The sequence below is a fragment of the Vicugna pacos genome, unplaced genomic scaffold (genome assembly GCF_048564905.1).
Source record: "Vicugna pacos unplaced genomic scaffold, VicPac4 scaffold_21, whole genome shotgun sequence".
Classification (NCBI taxonomy): Eukaryota; Metazoa; Chordata; class Mammalia; order Artiodactyla; family Camelidae; genus Vicugna; species Vicugna pacos.
This window is the reverse complement of record NW_027328742.1, coordinates 14,173,884-14,195,552: the sequence shown is the minus strand read 5'-3', so window position 1 is coordinate 14,195,552 and position 21,669 is coordinate 14,173,884. Positions and strand designations below refer to the sequence as shown.

The 21,669-nt window shown below is 34.5% G+C and overlaps 1 protein-coding gene and 1 pseudogene across 1 annotated transcript; both read left to right on the top strand.

Annotated features, from left to right (window-relative positions):
* The first annotated feature begins 3,330 nt into the window (after positions 1-3,330).
* On the top strand, positions 3,331-4,245 carry LOC102528302 (olfactory receptor 5M11). Its single transcript, XM_031690557.2, is given in 3 exon segments — positions 3,331-3,455; positions 3,457-4,070; positions 4,073-4,245. Coding segments are annotated over 3 exon segments (912 nt in total).
* Positions 4,246-15,827: 11,582 nt separating this feature from the next.
* Positions 15,828-16,775, top strand: LOC140694324 (olfactory receptor 5M5-like; annotated as a pseudogene).
* The last annotated feature ends 4,894 nt before the right edge of the window (positions 16,776-21,669 follow it).

The following is a 21,669-nucleotide window of genomic DNA, read 5'->3' as shown; positions in this document are numbered from 1 at the left end:
TCTCAAACTGATGCCCACAAATTTGTACCTTGTTTGCTCAAAATATGTACAAGCAATCCTTTCTGTTTTCAGTATCAGAGTTTGAACGGCAACTAATTTTCTGGACAAAAAACTTATTGAAATTCTATTGCTCTTTCTGGACAACATTTTACAGACCCGTTGCTAGAGCAAAAGAACCAAGAAAGGCAAACACTCTGTTCACCCCACACAAACATAAGGACATGTCTTCATGCATAAGACAGAGCTGATCCTAAATATAAGACTTCTTATCCTCAGAGCACAGGAATCTAAGAGCCACCTAAGGAAGATATTCAAATCTTTCCTCTGACCTGACCCAGCAGCCAGATCAGCTGTGATTTTCCTTCTCTGTAAACATGAACTCTTTATAATCTTATTTTTTTAATCTCTTTCCACTTATCAGCACTACTGCTTTACCTCAGTTGGTTACATCTGGATCCCACATAAGTTTCTGAGCTTGTGAGTTAAAGATATTTCAGATCCAACAGGCAATCATGAAGTGACATGTAATAAATGAGACCTTCTGCAAGTGAAATCTCAAATCCAATTTCCTGCTATGTCTTTATAACTTTGAAATTCCAACATCCTGATCTTTGTCTTTCCATTATTTTCTGTCCTGGTAACCACCACCTCTCTCTTTCTGGGTGCTGAAGAGTATGAGGACTCTCCTGAGCCACCTTGCTGCTGTCATACAAACAGATATCCTTTTTTCTCAGAGTATTTTTTGTAACACTTCTTGCAGAGAAGCTGCAACTAACCACCAACTCCTGTTCTCCAGTGGAGGTTGTGACATTTTGGCAGGAAACTGATAGGTAGAGATGGATCAGATTCTCAATGAAGTGAAACAACTGTGTTTTAGGAAACACCTCACTTATGACCTTCTGTGCTGCTCTGTGTGAACTCTGTACCCATGCATACAAGTTCCAAAGAAAGGTCACGTATAGTGTCTTCATATTTTCTTTTTTATATAAATTTCATGTTATATGTATTTTACTATAATTTTTATTGAATGAAAGATTCTTACAATTCTGTAGTGCTTTACAGTTTTCAAAAGTTTCACAAATAATTTGGTAGAATCCCATAATAACCCTTTTCTTCTACACCATCTTGCCCCTCCCCTTTCCCTCTCCCCAATGGTAACCACTAATTTGTTCTCTATATCTGTGTCTGCTTTTTCATTTTATTCACTAGTTTGTTGTATTTTTTAGATTCCACATATAAGTGATATCATACAGTATTTGTCTTTCTCTTTTTGACTTATTTCACTTAGCATAATGCTTTCCAAGTCCATCCATGTTGCCACAAATGGGAAATTTTTGTTCTTTTTTATGGCTGAGTAATATTCCATTTGCATATACACTGCATCTTCTTTATTCACTCACCTGCAGATGGACACTCAGATTGTTTCTATACCTTGTCAACTGTAAACAGTGCTGCTATGAGCTTTGGGGTGCATGTATCTTTTCAAATTAGTGTTTTGGGTGTTTTTCTGGATATATGCCCAGGAGTGGAGGTGATGGCTCAGTGGTAGTTCTGTTCTTTTTCCCTCCTAGAACACCCTTCTTAAAAGAGCCTTGTTGCTTGCTTTCCTTCTCCTTCAATTTGTTGCTTTTATGAATTTTGTTGGTATTATTATTAAAATGTGAACTTCCTGTCTTCCAAATTCCATTTGAAACACTATGGACTTACATAGTCTGTTGGACATAGCATAGTCTGTTCACTAGAATGTGGGTGCCACAAAGGCAGGTGTTTTTGAAGGTTTTGTTCATTTTGTAACTGAAGTGCCTAATCACACAATATGCTGAGTACTAAGAAATACTTGTCTTATGAATATCTAGTCTGACATCTGCAAAGACATGAGAAGGAGACAGGACAGATATTATTATGTCCATTTGCAAATGAGAAAAATGATGTGAATCTTGGTTAAGGATCACTGTATGTTATCAGTAACTATTATTAGCATATTCAGCAAATATTAACTAAGTACATAATGTTCTTGGTAAAGGAGATATAGGTGCAAAATAACTTGTCACTATCTTTCTAAAACTTATAATAAAGTAATGTAGAAATGAAACAATAATTGTGTAGGTTTTGAAAAATATTAACCAAAAGTGAACAGACAAAAATAAAAGCATCTGGGGAGAAAGGAGGAGAGGACTCAGGATAGTTAAGTGGCGAAGACGAGCTAAAAATCCATCAGGATTGTAATTCCGCTGGATAAATACAATTGTGATTAATAACTTAAATACTAACCACACCAAAGTTACTTCTTTTCTTTATCAACATATTATGTCTTTACTGTAGACTGTTCTCAAAATACTGCCTGAGAATTCATTTGATTTGATAATTCTTTATTCATTTATTTGACATATATGACTGTGCCTTTTTAAAGTGTGATTCTAGAAGCATCTTCATTAGAGTCTCCTGTATAATTGTTAAATGTGAAGATTCCAGTATCCCATGTGACGCTTTCTGAAACCAACTTTCTGTCAATTTGCTTGATTAAAAAGCTTCTCAAATAAATGCTTTGTACACTAAAGTTAAAAAAAGTCCTTAGCTCTTCTAAGGATCTGATGTCACGAAAAGCTCTGTAGGGATACAGAGATGAGTGCAAGTTTGCAAATAATTCATTCTTTCGTGCTCATACTATTTTTTTTCTTTTCCTTTTTGCAATTCAGTATGCTTAGAAGTCACAGTACAGTAATGAACTATACTTTGTCCTGGACACTGAGGAACTAATATATGAGTAGAAAGGGGATACTTTATGGGGATATAATGTGCTCAAAATAGAGTATGTAGGGCATGCATGAAGCAAATAGTAGAGAGGGATTAATTCATACCCATGTATGACAGGAATGGGCTGAGACATTCTCAGAAATGACTGGCTTTTAAACTGAGCCTTATAGGGGAAAAACAGTGCAGGGAGGTAGGGGATATGCAGCTTTGGTGTACAGATAGGTAGAACTGTAGGTATAATTATGGTTATCTATAGGTACAGCCTGTAGGTAAGAGAGAGAAATGCAATAGTAATTTGTTATATAGACAGCTTAGATAATGGCTTAGGCATAAGTATACTTATCAGTAGGTACAGCCATTAGTACAGGTGAACCTAGGGTAAATATGATAGTAGTGCAGTATAGAGAAAATGGAAATAATAACTCAGTAGAAGTACAACATTGGGTTATGGCAGTATTTATTTGGGATAGTATCTGGAGGGGAAGAGGAAAATCATTTCAATAGTCAGTAATGCGATTTGCACCTTCATGTCTGCTTTCATTGCATTTGTTCCAGATGCAGGCACAGACTCAGAGAATGCCCATCACCAATGACAGTGTGATAACAGAATTCATTCTTCTGGGGCTCACAGATCACCCAGAGTTCCAGCCTCTGTTCTTTGTGCTGTGTCTGGTTGTTTACTTTGTCACCCTCCTAGGCAACCGTGGTGCTGGTAATCAGACTGGACTCTCGCCTGCACACGCCCATGTACTTCTTCCTCACTAACCTGGCCTTTGTGGACTTGTGCTACACCTCGACTGCAACCCCACAGATGCTGACTAACCTGTTGTCAGATAGGAAGACAATCACCTTTGCTGGCTGCTTTGCACAGTGTTACCTTTTCATAGCACTACTCCTCACTGAGTTTTACTTGCTGGCAGCAATGGCCTATGACTGCTAAGTGGCCATATGCAGCCCTCTGCACTACAGTATGAAGATGTCCAGGCATGTCTGCCTTTGCTTTGCCACATCCCCTTATGTCTGTGGTTTCTCAGATAGGCTGTTCCAGGCCATCCAGAACTTCCACTTGAACTTCTGTAGATCCAATATCATCAACCACTTCTACTGTGCTGACCCGCCACTCATCAAGCTTTCTTGTTCTGACAGTTATGTCAAAGAGCTTGCCATGTTCTTATCAGCTGGCTTCAACCTCTCCAATTCCTTCACCATCATCCTGGTGTCTTATGCCTTCATCATTGCTGCCATTCTCAAGATCAAGTCAGCAGAGGGAAGGCACAAGGCATTCTCCACCTGTGGTTCCCACATGCTGGCCTTCACCCATTTTATGGGACTCTCTTCTGCATGTATGTAAGACCACCATCAGAGAAGACTGTTGAGGAATCCAAAATAATAGCTGTTTTCTACACCTTTGTAAGCCCAGTTCTCAACCCACTGATCTACAGTCTGTGAAACAAAGACATAAAACGAGCATTGAAGAGAGTCCTCAGATGAGATGAAATATGGTCACCAAGGTAGCAACACCTCCAATTTCCAATAAACCATAAACTCTAAATTCTTGGCTAAATATCTTTGCATTTTATGATGAGTTTTAATATTCTTTATGGATATGTCTCAGACGTCCTCGGGTCTGAGAGAAAATGAGCTGCACTTATTAGTCTAGGCGCTTTCTGCTCAATGTTTTGTCCGTGGACCAGCATAAATGTGAGATCATACAGTGTTTATCTTTCCATTTGTCTGACTTATTTCACTTAACATAATGACCCCGAGGATCTTTCATGTTGTAGCAGATAGCAATTTACTTTTATTTTTAGGCTGAATAATGTTCCGGTGTTGTGTGTATGTGTGTGTGTGTGTGTGTATGATATTATCTTTATGTATTAATTTATTGATTGGCCCTTAGGTTGTGTCCATGTCTTGGCTGTAATGAATAATGTTGCAATGAACATGGAGCAAAAACCTCTTTTAGGTCATGATTTTATTTCCTCTGGATATACTTCTAGTCCAGAAATGCACTTACTGAAGCATACGGTAGTTCTATTTTTGAATTTTAAAGACATCTCTGTATTGCTTTTCATAGTGAATATACCAATATGCATTTCCATCAGTAATGAGTTCCCTTTTCTCCACATTCTTTCCAGTACTAGTTATCACTTTTCTGTTTGATACCAGCCATTCTGACAATGCAAATGTATATCTAACTGTGACTTTAACTTCCATTCATCTCTTGACGTGATTTTGAGCACCTTTTCATCTACTTTTTGGCCATTTGTATGTCTTCTTTTGGAAAAATATTTATTCAGGTCCTTTGCTTATTTTTTTAAAAATTAAATTATTTACTTTTTAAATTCAATTTCATGGGTTTCAGTTTTAGTTTTGTGAATATATGTGATTGCTTCTTAATTATACATGGTTTACCAATACTTTGGTTAAAAAAAATTGCAAATATTTTCTCCCCATACCATAGGTTTCATTTTCATTTTGCTGATTGTTTCTCTTCTTGTGCAAAAGCTTTAAATTGAATGTAGTCTCATGTGTCTAATTATGTTGTCGTTACCTGTCTTTTGTTGTCATACACAAAACACCATCACCAAGACCAAAAATTCAAAGAGTATTTCCACTCTGTTTCCTTCCAGGTATTTTATCATTGCACATCTTATGTTTAAGTCCTTAATCCATTTCAGATTAATTTTGGGGAATGATGTATGATAGGAGTTCAGTTTAATTCTCTTGCATGTGGTTGTCCAGTGTTCCCAACACCATTCATTGAAGACACTAACCTTTCCTCATTGAATATTTTTGGCTCCCTTTTCAAAAATTTATTGGCCACATATGTAGGGGTTTAATTCTGGGCTTCCAGTTCATTGGTAAATGTGTACATTTTTAAATATCTGTCCCATACTGTTCTCATTACTACAGCTTTGTAAAAGAATTTGAAATCAGGGAACCAGGAAGTTTGATGCCTTTGGCTTTGTTCTTTCTCCATATCCCTTTGACTATTCAGGGTCTCTTGTAGTTCCATATGAATCTTAGGGTTGTTTATTCTGTTTCTGAAAAAAATGCCATTGGAGTATTATAGGGATTGAATTAAATCTGTAGATGGCTTTGAGTAGTATGAACATTTTAACTATTCCAGTCAATTAACATGAGGTATCTTTCCGTTTATGTCATCTTCAATTATTTTCTTCAATGGCTTATTGTTTTCAGTATACAACCTTTCGACATCTTAAATTTATTTCTAAGTGTTTTATTGTTTTTGCTGCTATTGTGAGGTTGTTTCCTTTCTTTCTTTCTTAAATAGTTCATTGTTAGTATATAGAAATGTAACTGATTTTTACATGTTGATTTTGTATCCTGCAATAAAAAAATAAAATTTTTATTAGTCCTAATAGTTTTGGGGTGGACTATTTAGGGTTTTCTATATATAAGGTCATATCCGCAAACAGAGACAATTTTATATTTTCCTTTCTGATATTGGATGCTCTTTTGTCTTTCCTAATTGCTCTAGTTCAGACTTCTAGTACTATGCTGACTAGGAGTGGTGATAGTGGGTACCTTTGTCTTACTTCTGATCTTAGAGGAAAAGTTTTCAACATTTGACTATTGAGAATGATGTTAACTGTGGACTTGCCATGAATGGTCCTTATTATATTGAGATATATTCTTTCTATACTCAATTTGTGGAGAGTTCTATCTTGAAAGAATTTTGAATTTTGTCAAGTGCTTTTCCTGCATCTGTTGAGATGATCATATGGGTTTTATTTTTCATTCTATTAATTTATACAACCGTTTCTTCACAAAAACCTACTCCCTGTGGAGAAGGTATATAATTGTAATATGGCATAAATGAATTTGAATATTTTTTTCTAAGATTTGATATGTGTCCTTTATGCAACTGATTTAACTTCATTTGGTCAGTAATAATAAAAACATAGGATTTTTGAAGCTTTATTTTATTAATATGTAATTTTCATGCAATAAAGTGTATTCACTATAAGCACAGTTCAATGTGTTTTGACAAATGTGTGTGCCCATATGACTACCACCACAATTGAGATATAAAACTTTTCACCACTCCCCAAATTTCCTTTTTATTTCTTTGTGGATAGTTTTTTCTTTGCATATCCAGCCCTTGTTAACCACAGATCTGCTTTACTAACTATAATTAATATAAATGAAATCAAAATATGCCTAGCCATTTTTATGTAGGTTCTTAAACTTAACAAAATTTTTTGGGAATTATCCAGTTGTTGGCTGGACCAGTAATTTGACTTATTTTCTGTTATTGAATAAAATTATATTTTTTAAAAAAAATTGAAGTACATTGTTGTGTTAATTTCTGGTGTAACAGCACAGTGATTCAGTTTTATATATATGTGTGCATGTGTGTGTGTCTGTGTGTGTGTGTGTTTGTATGTATGTATGTATGTATGTATGTAACACATTATATATATATACATTCCTCTTCATACTCTTTTTCATGATAGGCTATTACAAGATATTGATTATAGTTCCCTGTGCTCTACAGTAGGACCTTGTTGTTTATCTATTTTATATATAGTAGTTGTATCTGCAAATCCCAAACTCCCAATTTATCTATCCACCCCTCTTTAGCCCTTGGTAACCACAAGTTTGTTGTCTATGTGTGTAGGTCTGTTATGTTTTGTTAATAAGTGATTTGTCTCATTTATTTTTAGATTCCACATATAAGTGATATAATGTGGTATTTTTATTTCATTTTCTGGCTTCATTTAGAATGATATATCTGCAAGTCAATCCATGTTGCTTCAAAGTGCATTATTTTATCCTTTTATGGCTGAGTAGTATTCCATTGTATACATATACCACATCTTCCTTATTCAGTCATCTGTCAATGGACATTCCAGTTGCTTCTATGTCTCAGCTATTGTAAATAATGCTGCTATGGACATTGGAGTGTTTATATCTTTTGAATAAGATTACATTTTTTAAGATAGACCATGATCATTTACCCATCCATCTGTTATTATAATATGGGTTGTTTCATTAAGTATCAGACTTTCTAACGTACCAGGCTAATGACAGTGTGATTTCAAGGGCCAAAGACAATTCTTCCAACTAACTGACATAAACTCACACAGAACAGATATTATTATGACAGTTGAAAATCATGACTTTCTACCCTCATAAATGAAAGAAGCATTGTTCTGTCTTCCTCACTTGATCAAAGCACTGTGGATATGAAGCCATCACCTATGAGTTATATTGCTAGACTTTTGTGAGTAGAAGTAATCATTTTCTCCATTGTGTTCCTATTCTACTTTGTAACTAAAATGTTTAGTGAGTCTCACACTATGTTCAATATTGTGGCCAAAAAATCAAATAAAGTTGTGAAGTTGGCATGAGTGTTAGAAGATCATAATAAGTAGTTTAGCAGTTCTTGACAAACCATGGTGCATTTACCTTTTAATGGAAGAAGCTGCTGCTCAGCTTTAGTCATAGTCATGTATTTCCATGCCAGAATGCAAGCCATGGGGAGTCAGATTAGTTCAATTAAAAAAAATTCATAATACTGTAATTCACACAAAATTTGTCAGTTTGAAAACATCATGTGAACAAAACAAATTGGTGAGTGAAATCTTGCTCTATTTTTTCAATACATTTCCTTAGTAAATATTTATGGGTAACTTAGCATTTTGCCATTACTATACTGAATGCTGTGTATATAGTGAACATGAAATTGCAGTCTGCTATCCTCTTGGAATTAATAGTCTGGAAAAGAAAACAAATCTTGAGTGAAAAAAAAATAAAGCACTATATTTACAGTTAAGATTGTAAGGAATGTCATAAAGAAACAACAAGGTAAGATAAGCTGGAATAATTGTGGTGGTGAGCAGGTTTCATTTGGGTAAAGAAATTGACCTTTAAGTCATTTAAATGATAGGTAGGCAAGATGTTGAGGAAGTCCGGGAGAAACAGTATTCATGGTAGTGACAAGAGCTGTGGGAATGGCCTGAGTCTGAAAGAGGTTCTCACAAGACCAGTAAATGGCTAAGCAAACAGATGAGGGTGAGAAAAATATCTAGAGGTAGATCATGGTAAAAGCTTTGATTCAATACATCATGGAAAGATTCATATGTCTTTTGCTTTCACAATTACAGTAATAAATATTTAAGCATATGATTATGTCATTTTTATCTTTGTACCTCTTGGATCAGAGGATAATTGAATACTTTGTAAATAGGAAGAAAACATAGACACACTGTTTTTACTTTTAGCCTGTGTATTTTCATGTGAGTTCAACTAAATAAAATATTGCTAAATTATATGCTCACCAGGTTTTCCATAAAATATTACTTTCCAACACTTGGGCCCAATACCTTAAACTCACTCTACTACAATTCATTATGACATCATTTCCAAATGATTTTACTCACCAGGTTTTATCATTTAACCACTTTATTCCAGATATAAAGTCTTTTTAGCAAACATTCACTCAAAAGTAGTTTTGTAGAAGGCATTTACAAAACATGATTCAGACTGGGAAGATATCATAGAAACATCCATGTCTATGAATTATGTAATCATTTTATATCTTTATTAATTATTCTATTGATCTGAGTAGAACAAGTGGTGATCCATGATGCAGAAATTCCATGAGAATAAACTCCTGATCACCCAAAGCAGTCAGCTCAAAAAGATTACAAACTGATGCAATCCTGCTGTGCAAATTCCAAGACTCCAATGAGTATGACTCCACATAATCACCATTTTCCCTGGAGTTTTCTCTTACAGCAATGTTATAATTATTTCCTCAGAGTGTGCTGAAAATGCTTTAGGGGTAAAAGCTCCCAATTACAAGGTGGGTATAAATCATTCTCAGCAATTCATCACTTGGACCACTAGTGTCTCTGAGAGAATCTTTCCTTGGGTCAGGTAGGGATGAAAATTCTGACTTCTGTTCTTGCATTTTCTCTTCTTGTTTCACTTCTGGGTCTTCATCAGTAGGAGCCTAGTGACAACAAAAGCAGCTTTGAATGAGAGCTGAATTTCTTAGACAGTTAAAATTAGTCTTTATGTACTGCTTATTTAGATTGGTCACTATAAAATATAACATTTTATTGGAATCGTGTCTTTACACCAATCATTTTCCTTTACAAGTAGCATTCTTTCCATCCATTCAATAATTAAACACATGTTAAATAACCATATTACAGTAAGCACTTGACAATCTTTTAAACATTTTTAGAATAATACTGTTGAAAGAACAGTTCTTCTCAGAAAATATTTGTGGAATAATTCAAATAAGAAAAAGACAAACTGAAGCAGGAATTATACTCATCCTAGCCAAAAAAAAAAAAAATAACCTCATAGAACTTTATAAATCTCTCTTTAAACTATTGAGGAGAGAGACTTCGGGGGCAAATTTACATATTAACTTAGAGATACATGACTAGTAATGAGGTTAGGATTTGTAACTACATAAATGAATGCAATAAATAATGGGAATTTAAAAATTATTTAATCAAAGTCTGATATTGAATAGATGAGGACTCTGAAGTCCACAGAGGAAAATCCCTAACAACAAGATAAAAAGACTTGGAAAAGCACAAGAGTTTTTACTAGTTTTTACTTCCATTGACTAGTACGAAGCCACGATGTGCAGCATGATCTAAATTACGTTCATGGTTTGGAATCAGTAAATGTATCTCGCCCTTAAATTTATGAGATGTTGGAATGGAGAGGTAGGAGGAAGATGCTGGAGCTCATTATGGTAGAGTAGACAAGGAAGGTGCTCCTTCCCGGGAAGTTAATATTCCCTTGAGATGCATGGCTCCACCAACCACATGACTTAGCTACCATTTTCTTCATTGCCTACCTTAAAATATCACTATTTGCCCAGCTATTCTTGCAGACTGATCTATGCCTTAATGACAAATTGAGGCAGTTTCTAGACTGCAACCAAACTTCAATAACCCTTACATATATTTTCCGTGATCCCTTTCTTGGGTTCAGTATCTCCTATTCTCCCACTCAATCCATTTTATGGGGCTACAAAATGGTGGCCCTATGCATGTGCGATAGCTAGTGAATGTGACAGCATTTCATTGTTATTCCGCTACATCAGACATATACATGTCAATTGAACCCTGAAGAGGGAAAACTTTTCCTCAATAAATATTTAAATGAGTAGCATTTCTGTTACCAGTGACACTTGTAAAGATGAGCTTTGCAATTTCATCGATTGATTTTTTTGAGGAGGAGAAGAGGAAATGCCAGGAACTCCAAATTTTCACCAAATATTGACCATGTTGACAAATTTACCATAAATGGCACCTCCGGATTTTTGCTCAGGGATTCCAAATAAATTATGATTAATGCTTTTTTCCTTGCATCTTTGCATAATAAAAAAATTAACATCTGTGAGTATCAATATCTTTGGGAATCAAATTCATTAGCATAAACAAGTTTATGTTTTCTTTTTTGCCTAGTTATTTATTTTAATTCCAATCCAAAAGAAAGCAACTTGATATTGGTGAGTGAATTTAAACTAATGTGGATTTTATTTCAGTTATATTTCTTGAAATAAAGAACACAGACTTTAAAATACTCATTGCTACCTACACTGACTACTAATGACCCAGAGCTTTCAAATTGGACACTAATGTCATAAGAAAAAACTGTTTAGAAGAGTGTCTGGTTCCCTGCCTCCCTAAAGTTTAATTAATTTTTTGTGTGTGATATTTCTCTTACAGAGATCAAAATATTCATGGCTATTTTAAAGTGGATTCAGCAATCTCTCCAGTAATTTAATATGAATTATTCAGTATTGTATGCTGGAAAAGGATTTAGAAGATGAAAGAGTTACGGAAATAAAATTTTGATACTTACTGCATAAGTATCAAATAAATAAACAATATTTCTAACTACAAGGGCACATTGGGTGCAGTTAAAATTAATTAGGGAGCTATCAAAGACATCCCCACAGCCATTAAACATGAGACTCTGACACATCCCAGCAGCACCCACTCTTCAACAGCATAATCTTCAGTTGAGTTTCTTTTAAGTATTCTAAAATCATTCAGATACTTACTTTCAGTGGGGGAAAAAAAAGACTTTAGTTCTAACGTAACTAGCTTGAATTTATCATTTAAATTTCTCAAAAATATTTAAAATTTGCCAACTATATTTTTCATACTCACATTTCAGATCTCAAAGATTTTTATTGAGATATTGAGAATCACATTTTCCAGGTACTTTGGGCCTTTAAATGTGAACCAGGCAAGAAACTCAATTAGAGTGGTCTTGGGAACTGGGTCATGGATGGCAAGATAGAGCTAAAAAAATGGGGAGGAGGAGAATCTTAGAGAGGCATGATATTTTTTTTTTAAAGAGCTTAATATGTACTAATTTAAAAGCAGAAAGATTAAAATGTGTGCAAATTTTATGAGAATGTTTAAAATATTTAGAGCTTGTCTTAGGGCATATCTACATTTAGGTTAATTTACCATGTGCCTTGTCCCAAATAGAAACTTAAGAAACAACCATTTTTGTTTGATGCAATATGATGAGCAAAGAAGAACTAGCACTTGGGATTCAGCTGTATAGGTTATGTTTTTGAGGGTAGAAATATTTTGTGTCTACCTGTGACTTATGTGCAGAGCTCTGATGTCACACTGTGTGCTAATTCCCTCAGAGTTCTTAGATCTTTCCTGTTTCTTTCTATTCCCTCTATATTTGTGGGGTTCTTCCATGTTCTGTATTTTTTCCCAAGGATTTTTTTTGAGAGTGCAATTCCACGATATATTCAATAGTGCTTTAGTTCCCTACTAGTGGTATTACTAATGAAGATGGTTTTCCAAATAGTACATAATATACCTTCCTCGTATTTTGCTCAGCTGGTGAGGTGCAAGAATTCTAATGATGTCTGGTGCTCAGTGTAGAATTAGGTATTATTAACCTAAAGAGAACACTTAAGATTCTCCAGACTCGTTGAATGAGGAAACTTGGGAAAGGCTGCATATTCTTACCCTGCTCTGTAATTTCCCACTTACATGGACATATAAAAGGCTCTGAGATTTCCTGCAACAACAACAATAAAAAAAATTTTCTCTCTCCCTTGTTCTTTATTTCCCCAAAACTAAGTATTTTCCAAACTTGTTTTTTAACATAGACCTATTTTGTTGCCTAATGTCCATTTGTTTTGCTAAATGGTTTTGAAAATACTCATCTAAAAACTTAGGTGACAGCAAGCTTCACATTTATTTGTACCCATTTTCCCCATTCCTAATTGTACTTACTTTATATCAACTACAGGATTCTTCTAAAGGTAAAATAAAGCAGAGTAGCGTAATTGTGCTGTAAAACTGAAGTGCCTATGTAAATGAGAGGAAGTACTAATAATAAAACAGCCTTTTCTTCTTACAATGTAGAGTGTGGTTGCTGAATTTATATATAAGAAAGGATAGGAAACAGGATGATTAAATTATTTTATATTTTATCATCTTTATTTTTGCCTGTATTAGTTGTTAAATGTAATATGATGACCAAACAAGTGCTAATATTTATGGCATAGTTGTATAAATTTAAAGATTAGGTAAGTATCTTTATGCCATTAAAATGGAAGATTTGCATATACGAAGTGTATGTTTTCCAAATGGACTCATCATTCTGGTGAAAGGGCTCTGGAAAGAGCATTTCTGTCATTTATAAATCCCAGCTCCCTAATAATTGTACTTTCCTCCCAAAGGCCAAAGCTGTAGATTTAAGCTGCAAATTACTTCTTTTACAAATTAACAGGGAATTTTTGTTCAAATGCATCACCATAACATGGATGTAACACACATAAACACATACATTCCAAAATAATTCAAAAATATGCTTCCTTGTAGCTATCAGGAGTAGTCATACTTCTTGTCCTGTTATGGGTACTGTCAATTTGTTTGGCTACTTGCCATTTTAAAATGTTTTAGTTGACACAACAGACCAACCCTACATTGATACAGGTTATTGTCAATTTCTCTTGAAAGCTTTCTGCCTCTCATGAACTCTTCATCCTATCTAAAAGTCCTCCTTACACTTGTCCTTCTAGAAAAGTCTTAGTTATCCTTCAAGCCCTAGTTAAAGGTTATCATTCTGTGATCCATATCCTGATTCCAGAGCACAATTAATTACTGTGTTCAAATCTTGTTATTGAACTAATTACTTCTAACTTTAGTTTTCTTTTCATATATCTCCTTCACCATGAAGGCACCAACCTGATGTTTCAAGTCAAGCACTGTTACTAGTTATTTTTAATTCCCTGGCAAAGTGATTTGCACACATATAGTGTTGACTGTTCTTTATGTACAAAGATTATCTTATTGTAATGATGAACTCATACAAGATCATAAAAATATTACAAGATCAAAGTAGGTAACTTCTGAGGGTACTTGGTTCAATCTCTAGGAACAGTTTAGATACTGCAAATATAATTGATGAATTGTTATTTGAATCTCAGTGGATCAAGCCTAGAGATTTCTTTTGTTATGCTCTGGTTAAAGATAGGTTTAAAACTTGAATTATTTGCCAGCACTATATTTGATAAGTTTCACATAAAAATAATAATAATGAATTCTGATATCTATTTAAAATTGGATGTGTAAGATCTTGGAACACAGGGCCAACATTACCATTCAGGTAAAAGTCAACTGGCCTTTGTGTCTGCTGACTCTTTAGTCTGGAACAGCCCTCTAGTTTCCTTCAGTCACTCTTATACCCAACCTACTTCACACACTTATTCTCTAATTGGTCCCTTAGGCATTCCAGTTGTGATTACTTATCTTATTTATTGTATCACTTATAAAATAACACATGAACCCACTGAGGATCCATAATGAAAATTTATTCTCCAGACTCCTGGCACAAGAATTTCTCAGTCTATTCTTTCATTATAATCAATATTATCTGGAATGATAATTTTATCTGAAAGTGTAATCTTTTCATTATAATTAGTGGCACCTAAACTTTATACTAAGGATAATTCTCTCTCTTGATTAGTTTCTTTTCTTTTCCTTTTTTTGGGGGTGGGGTGGGTTGAGATAATTAGGTTTATGTGTTTATTCTTAGAGAAAGTACTGGGGCTTGAACCCAGAACCTCATGCATACTAAGCATGTGCTCTACTACCTGAGCTATACCCTCCCCCAGATTAGTTTCTTTTTATAACTTCTGGGCATTATAATTCTGTAATGAAGATGGTTGAACTATTTGTATGTGCTCTCAGAAAATTTAGAGTCAAATTTGTGTTCCACCAACAGCTCAAATTTGCCAGCTGTTTTTGTATGCTGTAAACTCCTTAAACTTTTTCTGGGATAAATGAAAAACAAATAAATTAATTAATAACTGAAGAAAACTGTGGTCTAAGTTTGGCCACTTCCCTTTTCCTCTATCCAAGTTTCTCTTGCTTTATTCACACAAACTCTTCTGAGTGAAAATTCCTTCATGAGTAATTCATACAGGACTTTGTTATTTCCAAATCTGGAGTCTTTATGTTTGGTCTTTTCACATAAGAATACCACAATCTCCTGTATTTTTGGATATAGTAGTAAAATAGCTCCTGCAGAATTTTCTTCAAATCTCTATAATTTGGAGCTCTCTAATACAGCAAGTAACGAGTGCGATTCTCAAAGGTCAGACTTCTAAATATGCACACACTGTTAAGATCTGCAAAAGGGTTTTCTATCACATGTCACTGTTTTGTCTCAAAATGTTCCTGGGATCAATGATAAAGCCCATAATTTTGTAGTAAATCATAGGTGGCAGTTAGTGGTTCAATTGACTTTAAATAAACTTTAGATCATAATTCCCTCCTTCTCCAACAAGTTGGAGTCACAGGAGCCATCCTCTTTGGGAAACATCCGCACATTATACACCTAGATATTACAGGCTATGATCTTCTTAAAAGTCCTACTTCCTACAGCTCCTGACTCTGTCTAATAATTGCTATGTGTGACAGTAGTTGAGAGTAGAAGAAAAAGAGAGAGAATGAGAGAGAGAAGAAGCATATGATGGACTTCTCATTCACTTCTTAATTGATTTTAATTCATCTAAGTGAACAATGCTGGCACCTAAGAAAATGGTCAGAAGAAATTCCAGCTTAGTGACTGAATTTGTTTTCTTGGGATTAATGGATCGTCCAGATCTTCAGCCCATCCTTTTTGTGCTGTTGCTGGTGATCTACTTGATCACTGTTGGGGGGGTCCTTGGGATGCTGGTCCTGATCAGGATAGATTATCACCTCCACACCCCTATGTACTTCTTTCTTGCTAGTCTGTCCTGCTTGAATTTGTGCTATTTCACTAATGTGACTCTCAAGATGTTGATGAACTTCTTATTAGAGAAAAAAAAACATTTCCTATACTCATTGTCAAGTCCAGTGCTATTTTTTCATTGCCATGGTGATTACTGAGTATTACATGTTAGCTGTAATGGATTATGATAGGTACATGGCCATCTGTAACCTTCGCTTTATAGCAGCAAGCTGTCCAAAGGGGTCTGTATTCACCTGATTGCTGGTCCATATGTCTATGGGTTCCTTAGTGGCCTGATGGAGACCATGTGGGCACACTGCTTGACCTTCTGTGGCTGCAGTATCATTAGTCATTTTTATTGTACTGACCCACCCCTTATCTGGCTCTCCTGTTCTGACACGTTCATTAACGAGACCTCCATGTTTGTGGTGGCAGGATTTAAGCTCTCCAACTCCCTTCTCATAATCCTCATCTCCTACATCTTCATTCTTATTGCCATCCTGAATATGCATTCTGCTGAAGGTAGGCACAAAGCTTTTTCCACCTGTGGGTCCCATCTGGTGGCAGTGACTGTGTTTTATGTCTGCATGTATGTTAGACCTCCCACGGACAAGTCAGTGGAGCAGTCCAAGATCATTGCTGTTTTCTGCACTTTTGTAAGCCCTATGTTGAACCCCATCATTTATAGTCTGAGGAACAAGGGTGTGAAACAATCTTTCTGGAAATTGATCAGAAGAAATGTACTTTTGAAGTAAAATTACAGGGCATCTTTCTTTAAATATTAAATAAAAGATATTCATGAGAACTGGTTACAACTTTAACTGCATTTACAGAAAAGTCAATTTTAAATCCATGACGAAAATCTATATTCTAGCAACAAAACAGTAAAGACATAGGTATAGAAGACTTATAGTTTTACATGCAACATGTGAGTGCATTGTGTGTAAAAGACTGGGCATTATACATGTCAATATGGGGGATCATTTCTCTTTCTTTACATACTTTGGTATTTATAACTTTATAGGTTAATTTTACATTATAAAATTTATACATTCTCATAGTAAAACATTCAATCTCTAGAAGAATATACGGTGAAAGAGTTAAATATTTCCTTTTCTCTGCCTTACACTGATCTTCCATTGTCACGTCTCAAAATTACTATTAAGAATTCCTTATATTTCCAGGAAGTTTCTGTATATCCACAAATCAATGTATGGTATGACCATATACGTATACTTATATACACAAAATTGTTAATACACATGTTGACTATCATGAGCTAACTTTTAGTGGTTTTAATTCTGTATCATTTACTATGCAGGGGCTTTGATTTAATGGTTTAGAGGATGTGACCACAGCTGCTGTTGACCTGCCATCACCTCTGGGAGACAGAACTTAGGGTAACACCCTTGTGTCCATGACTGACATTCATTTATTTCCCTCTACCTGTGACAGTAATTTTCAATAAGACGTGTTCCTCTTAAGTCCTAACAGGAAACAAGAATCTTCAAATAATTTATTTTTCAGATATTAACTCTTGAAGCAGGCAGAGAATGGCTGGTACAAAGATTTAGGTCTTGCCTCAGAAGGAATTTTGGCTTCTTTAGAGTTTATCAATAACATTCCAGTCTCCTAAAGACTAAGCTTTTCGTGCCTTCTTTCACCCTGACTTTTAAACTATTTTCCAGGATGTGATGGATATTTGCTATTTATCCCATAGTTCAGATTTTACCCACAATTTTTTTTTTGTCACAACTAGTTATCATGAGTCCAAATTTAGAATTAATTATGATTACTTACCTGGAAGTATTTTAATGCTAAAGGATGCACATACAAGTTGATTTTTTTAAGATATTAACATTTCAGGTGACTTTGAAGCTACATTGTATAGGCAAAGTTGATGAATGTTTGTCAATTACCTTCAATGAGTCAAGTTCTGCTCCAAGTACCAAGGACACTTCAAGGAGCACTAGGATTGTATAGTTTTGTGAAACTGCAAAGATAAAAATCAATACAATTTGCTAAGTGTTAGAGTATAAGAAAATGAAAGGGCTGATGCCGTAGAGGAATCAATTCATTTTGAGTAAATTAAAGATCATCTTATGAATGTACAAGGCAAGAATTTGCTCATCTTTTGTGCACCTGCTCCAACATACGCATATCTCCCAGTACAATGTTATACCAGACCAGGCAGGGTCTGACCAAAACAAGTGTCAGATGTTACTTTCAAAGGAAAAGGAAAGGACACAGAACTGTAATGCCTCCCAACTGACATATTTTTCTCAGGTGTATTTCAAAGCATCTTTTCTCTCTTAGAGCTTATTTTTGCTCAGCATTTCCTGCAGAATAACATTCTCATATTTATTGATTCTATATTATCTCATATGATTATTTCCACCTTTCTACTGCTAGAGCTTATTATTTAAATAAATTTATTTTGAAAGTCAGGTTGTCTTCAAATTCTGTTAAAACACAAATAGGTAGCTATTCTTGTAACTTTTAACATTCAATTAATAGTTTGTCAGATTCTACTTAAAGAAATATCTGGAGATATGTTGCTTTTAAGCACACACTCATATAAAGTTGTGTAAAATTATTTGAAATGTTAACTCAAGGTCCATGTTTCTATCTTTACCACCTAGCTTGGCTTGACACCAAATAAAGGTTCCCTAATTATTGTAGTGTTAAAAAACATAAATGAATGTCCATTTTGAAAGTAAACAAAGTGCCTCCATTTTTACATATATAAGAAAACTTTTTTTGAATGGACCAATAAGCGACTCGAAGCATATTAGTTACAAGCCAGCAGTACTGCTCAGAAATACAAGTGCCCCATGTCACTGGTATTTATGACCGACACTAACAACATGAAGCCCATGGTTTTGCACACACGCACACAAGTTTCAGGTAAAAGAGGTTTTTCACTAAGTACTTTCATGAATTGAGTGGCTGGCATTAGACAGTCTGGTTTTCAGTTCCTACTATGCTGTGCTGGCCATAGAATACACATATGCTCATGAAGTACCTTTTCTATTAATGAATTATTTCAGTAGACCCTGGGTTTATACCCCAAAATTAGAAAATTCCCTTATTAATGATAAAGTCTTTCATGAAGAATGTTAAAACTATCTCTTACATCCTTGCTCTTCTCTTTTTAAAGGTAAATCTGTTGGATTCTGCATTTATTGAACAAACTAAGCAATGTCATGATGGAACAATTTAAAAACACAATATTTACTAAACTTTTCTAAGGAACAATAGTTATATTATAGTTTATATTTTTCTTTCCACCTATCTAAAAGATCATGACTCTAATTGGTAGTTTTTCTAATGAAAACTGATCTATGTGTATTTAAAAAATAATTGAATATTTCAGGGAATAGTAATGTTATAAGTCTAACATTTTTATTCATATATCATATATTTTATATTGAATAGTGGACATCTGAAGAATGTTTACATTTCACACTCACACATGCATACATGAAGGAGAGAGAAAGAATTAATACTTCCCAAAGATCAAGCACTGTTTTAATATATGTTGTCTCACTTAACATGGCCACCAATAGTATTACCTCAATATTATAGTTTCTCTTTTAAAAATGAGGCTACAGAGACTACGGGTTAATTATTAACCCAAAATCATATAGCTTACAAAGGAAAGCCAAATGTATCTGGTTTCAAAGGTTACTGATTATTTTTCTTACAATACCATCTTTTTCACTGTATTTTTTGAAGGGAAAAACCATGTCATGAATAAAACTATCCTTTTTTGTCTTCCAAAAATGCTGTTGATCTGGTATTTGCTAGCTGCATGCACCCTGAATGATATAATCCACTGTAAGAAAACCTATTTTATAATCTATAAGCAAATTCTGCTTGTTGAATAAAGTGAGCTTTGTAATCAGATCCTGACTCCATCATTTATCAGCTAAATTAATAGTTAAAAGCGTGAACTCTGGAATCAGATTTCCTGAGGAGGTTAGTCAACCTCTCTCTGCCTCAGTTTTCTCCTCTGTAATACATTTGTATAGGGAAGCTGTGTGGAAGAAATGGTTTAATACCTAAAATACTTAGGACAGTGACTGTTACTTAGTTGTCCTTCAGTAAAAGCTAACTCATTGTTATTATTAACTAAAAAATCACTTCACCTATTTGAGGCTCATTTTCCTCTCACAGATTTCTGTATTTCTCCACTGTTACATTTAACATTTTCAAGATATAATACTCTTAAAAGTTTGGTTATTTAACTAAAAATCTGTGTTCCCCGTGCAGTAGTAAATGCCGTAAGGTCAGATGTAATGTTTGAAAGCAATTATTTCTCTATTGCTTAGTCTGGTACAATAGTCTGTGCTCCCTAAAAAATAGAGAGATGATAGATAGCTAGATAGAAGTATAGACAACTTTTACAAAGTGGAGATTGTGATATGTCTTGCAGAGTGATGGGAACTAGAAAACTTGAAACACATTGATGGAATCTTAAAAGTGTATATTTTATTCATGCATAATAAATCTATTTTTATTTCTTTAAACAGAAGAATTCATCTGGAAATGTTCAGAATAAATCAGACAAGAGTGAAGGAGTTTAGTTTCCTATGGTTGACCAGTTGTCCAGTTTTGCAGCTTGTCATCTTTGTCTTGTTTCTATTTATTTGTAATATCTTTATCATGAAAATGTTAAGCCTAAATCTGGAGATCACACCCTCATGTTGTCTCTTTGCCAAGCTGCCAGCCTCACACTTCTTGGTTAACTTTTTATTTAAGAAGGTCATTTCCTTCTCCAACTTACCTGAATTGTATGACATGATCACATTCCTGTTAACTCAATATTTTGTTCCCGTTGCTCTCTGTGATAATGAAATCCACATAATCATCTGCTTTTCATGTAGTTATAGCTTTGAATCCAAAACGTGGCACACTGATGTGGCCACCGTTGCCTGTGTAAGTGGTTCTGTATAGACTTGTTTACCATCAGAGTTGTTCTCTCCAGAGCTGGCAATGTGGGGCATCGTTATGGTGGCTTGCCACTTTGTAGCTACTCAGACCAAATAAAACTGTTATTTACCAGAGACCATATTGGAACTACAGTGTATGCCTAGAAGTATACAGGAGCCTCAAATCAGCATTTTTACAAACACATTTTCAATACTTTAAATCTCTGTAGGCCAGAGAAAACTGTCTGCTTTTGAATCTTATAAACATGGCTAGGTAATGATGCCTCCTGGAAAGAATCAACAGGAAAATTAAAACACTATCTTTCTTATATGTTTGTGACTCTTATTTAAAACTGACAAATAAGTACAAAGAGAACTGCAACATTTGAAAATATGAAGAAATCCAAAGTTGAATTACTACATAGATCTTTTTTTTCCAGAAGCATAAAGAATCACTATATGAAAAATTTGAAAGGTTCATATTTGATCATGTTTTTATGTATGAAATATTATAAACATGATGTTTTTATTTGTCTTTCTTGATAGGACGTGATTCCTTATTTAAATAACAGAATAAAATCATATGAATTTTCAAAGAATGTTCAAATGAGAGTCAAGAATTATAGCTACATTATTGACTAACTGCAAATCTTTGGTTCTGAAGCCTTAATTCCTCAGTTTATAAATCTTATCTGTCTTGCATTCTACAAATAGA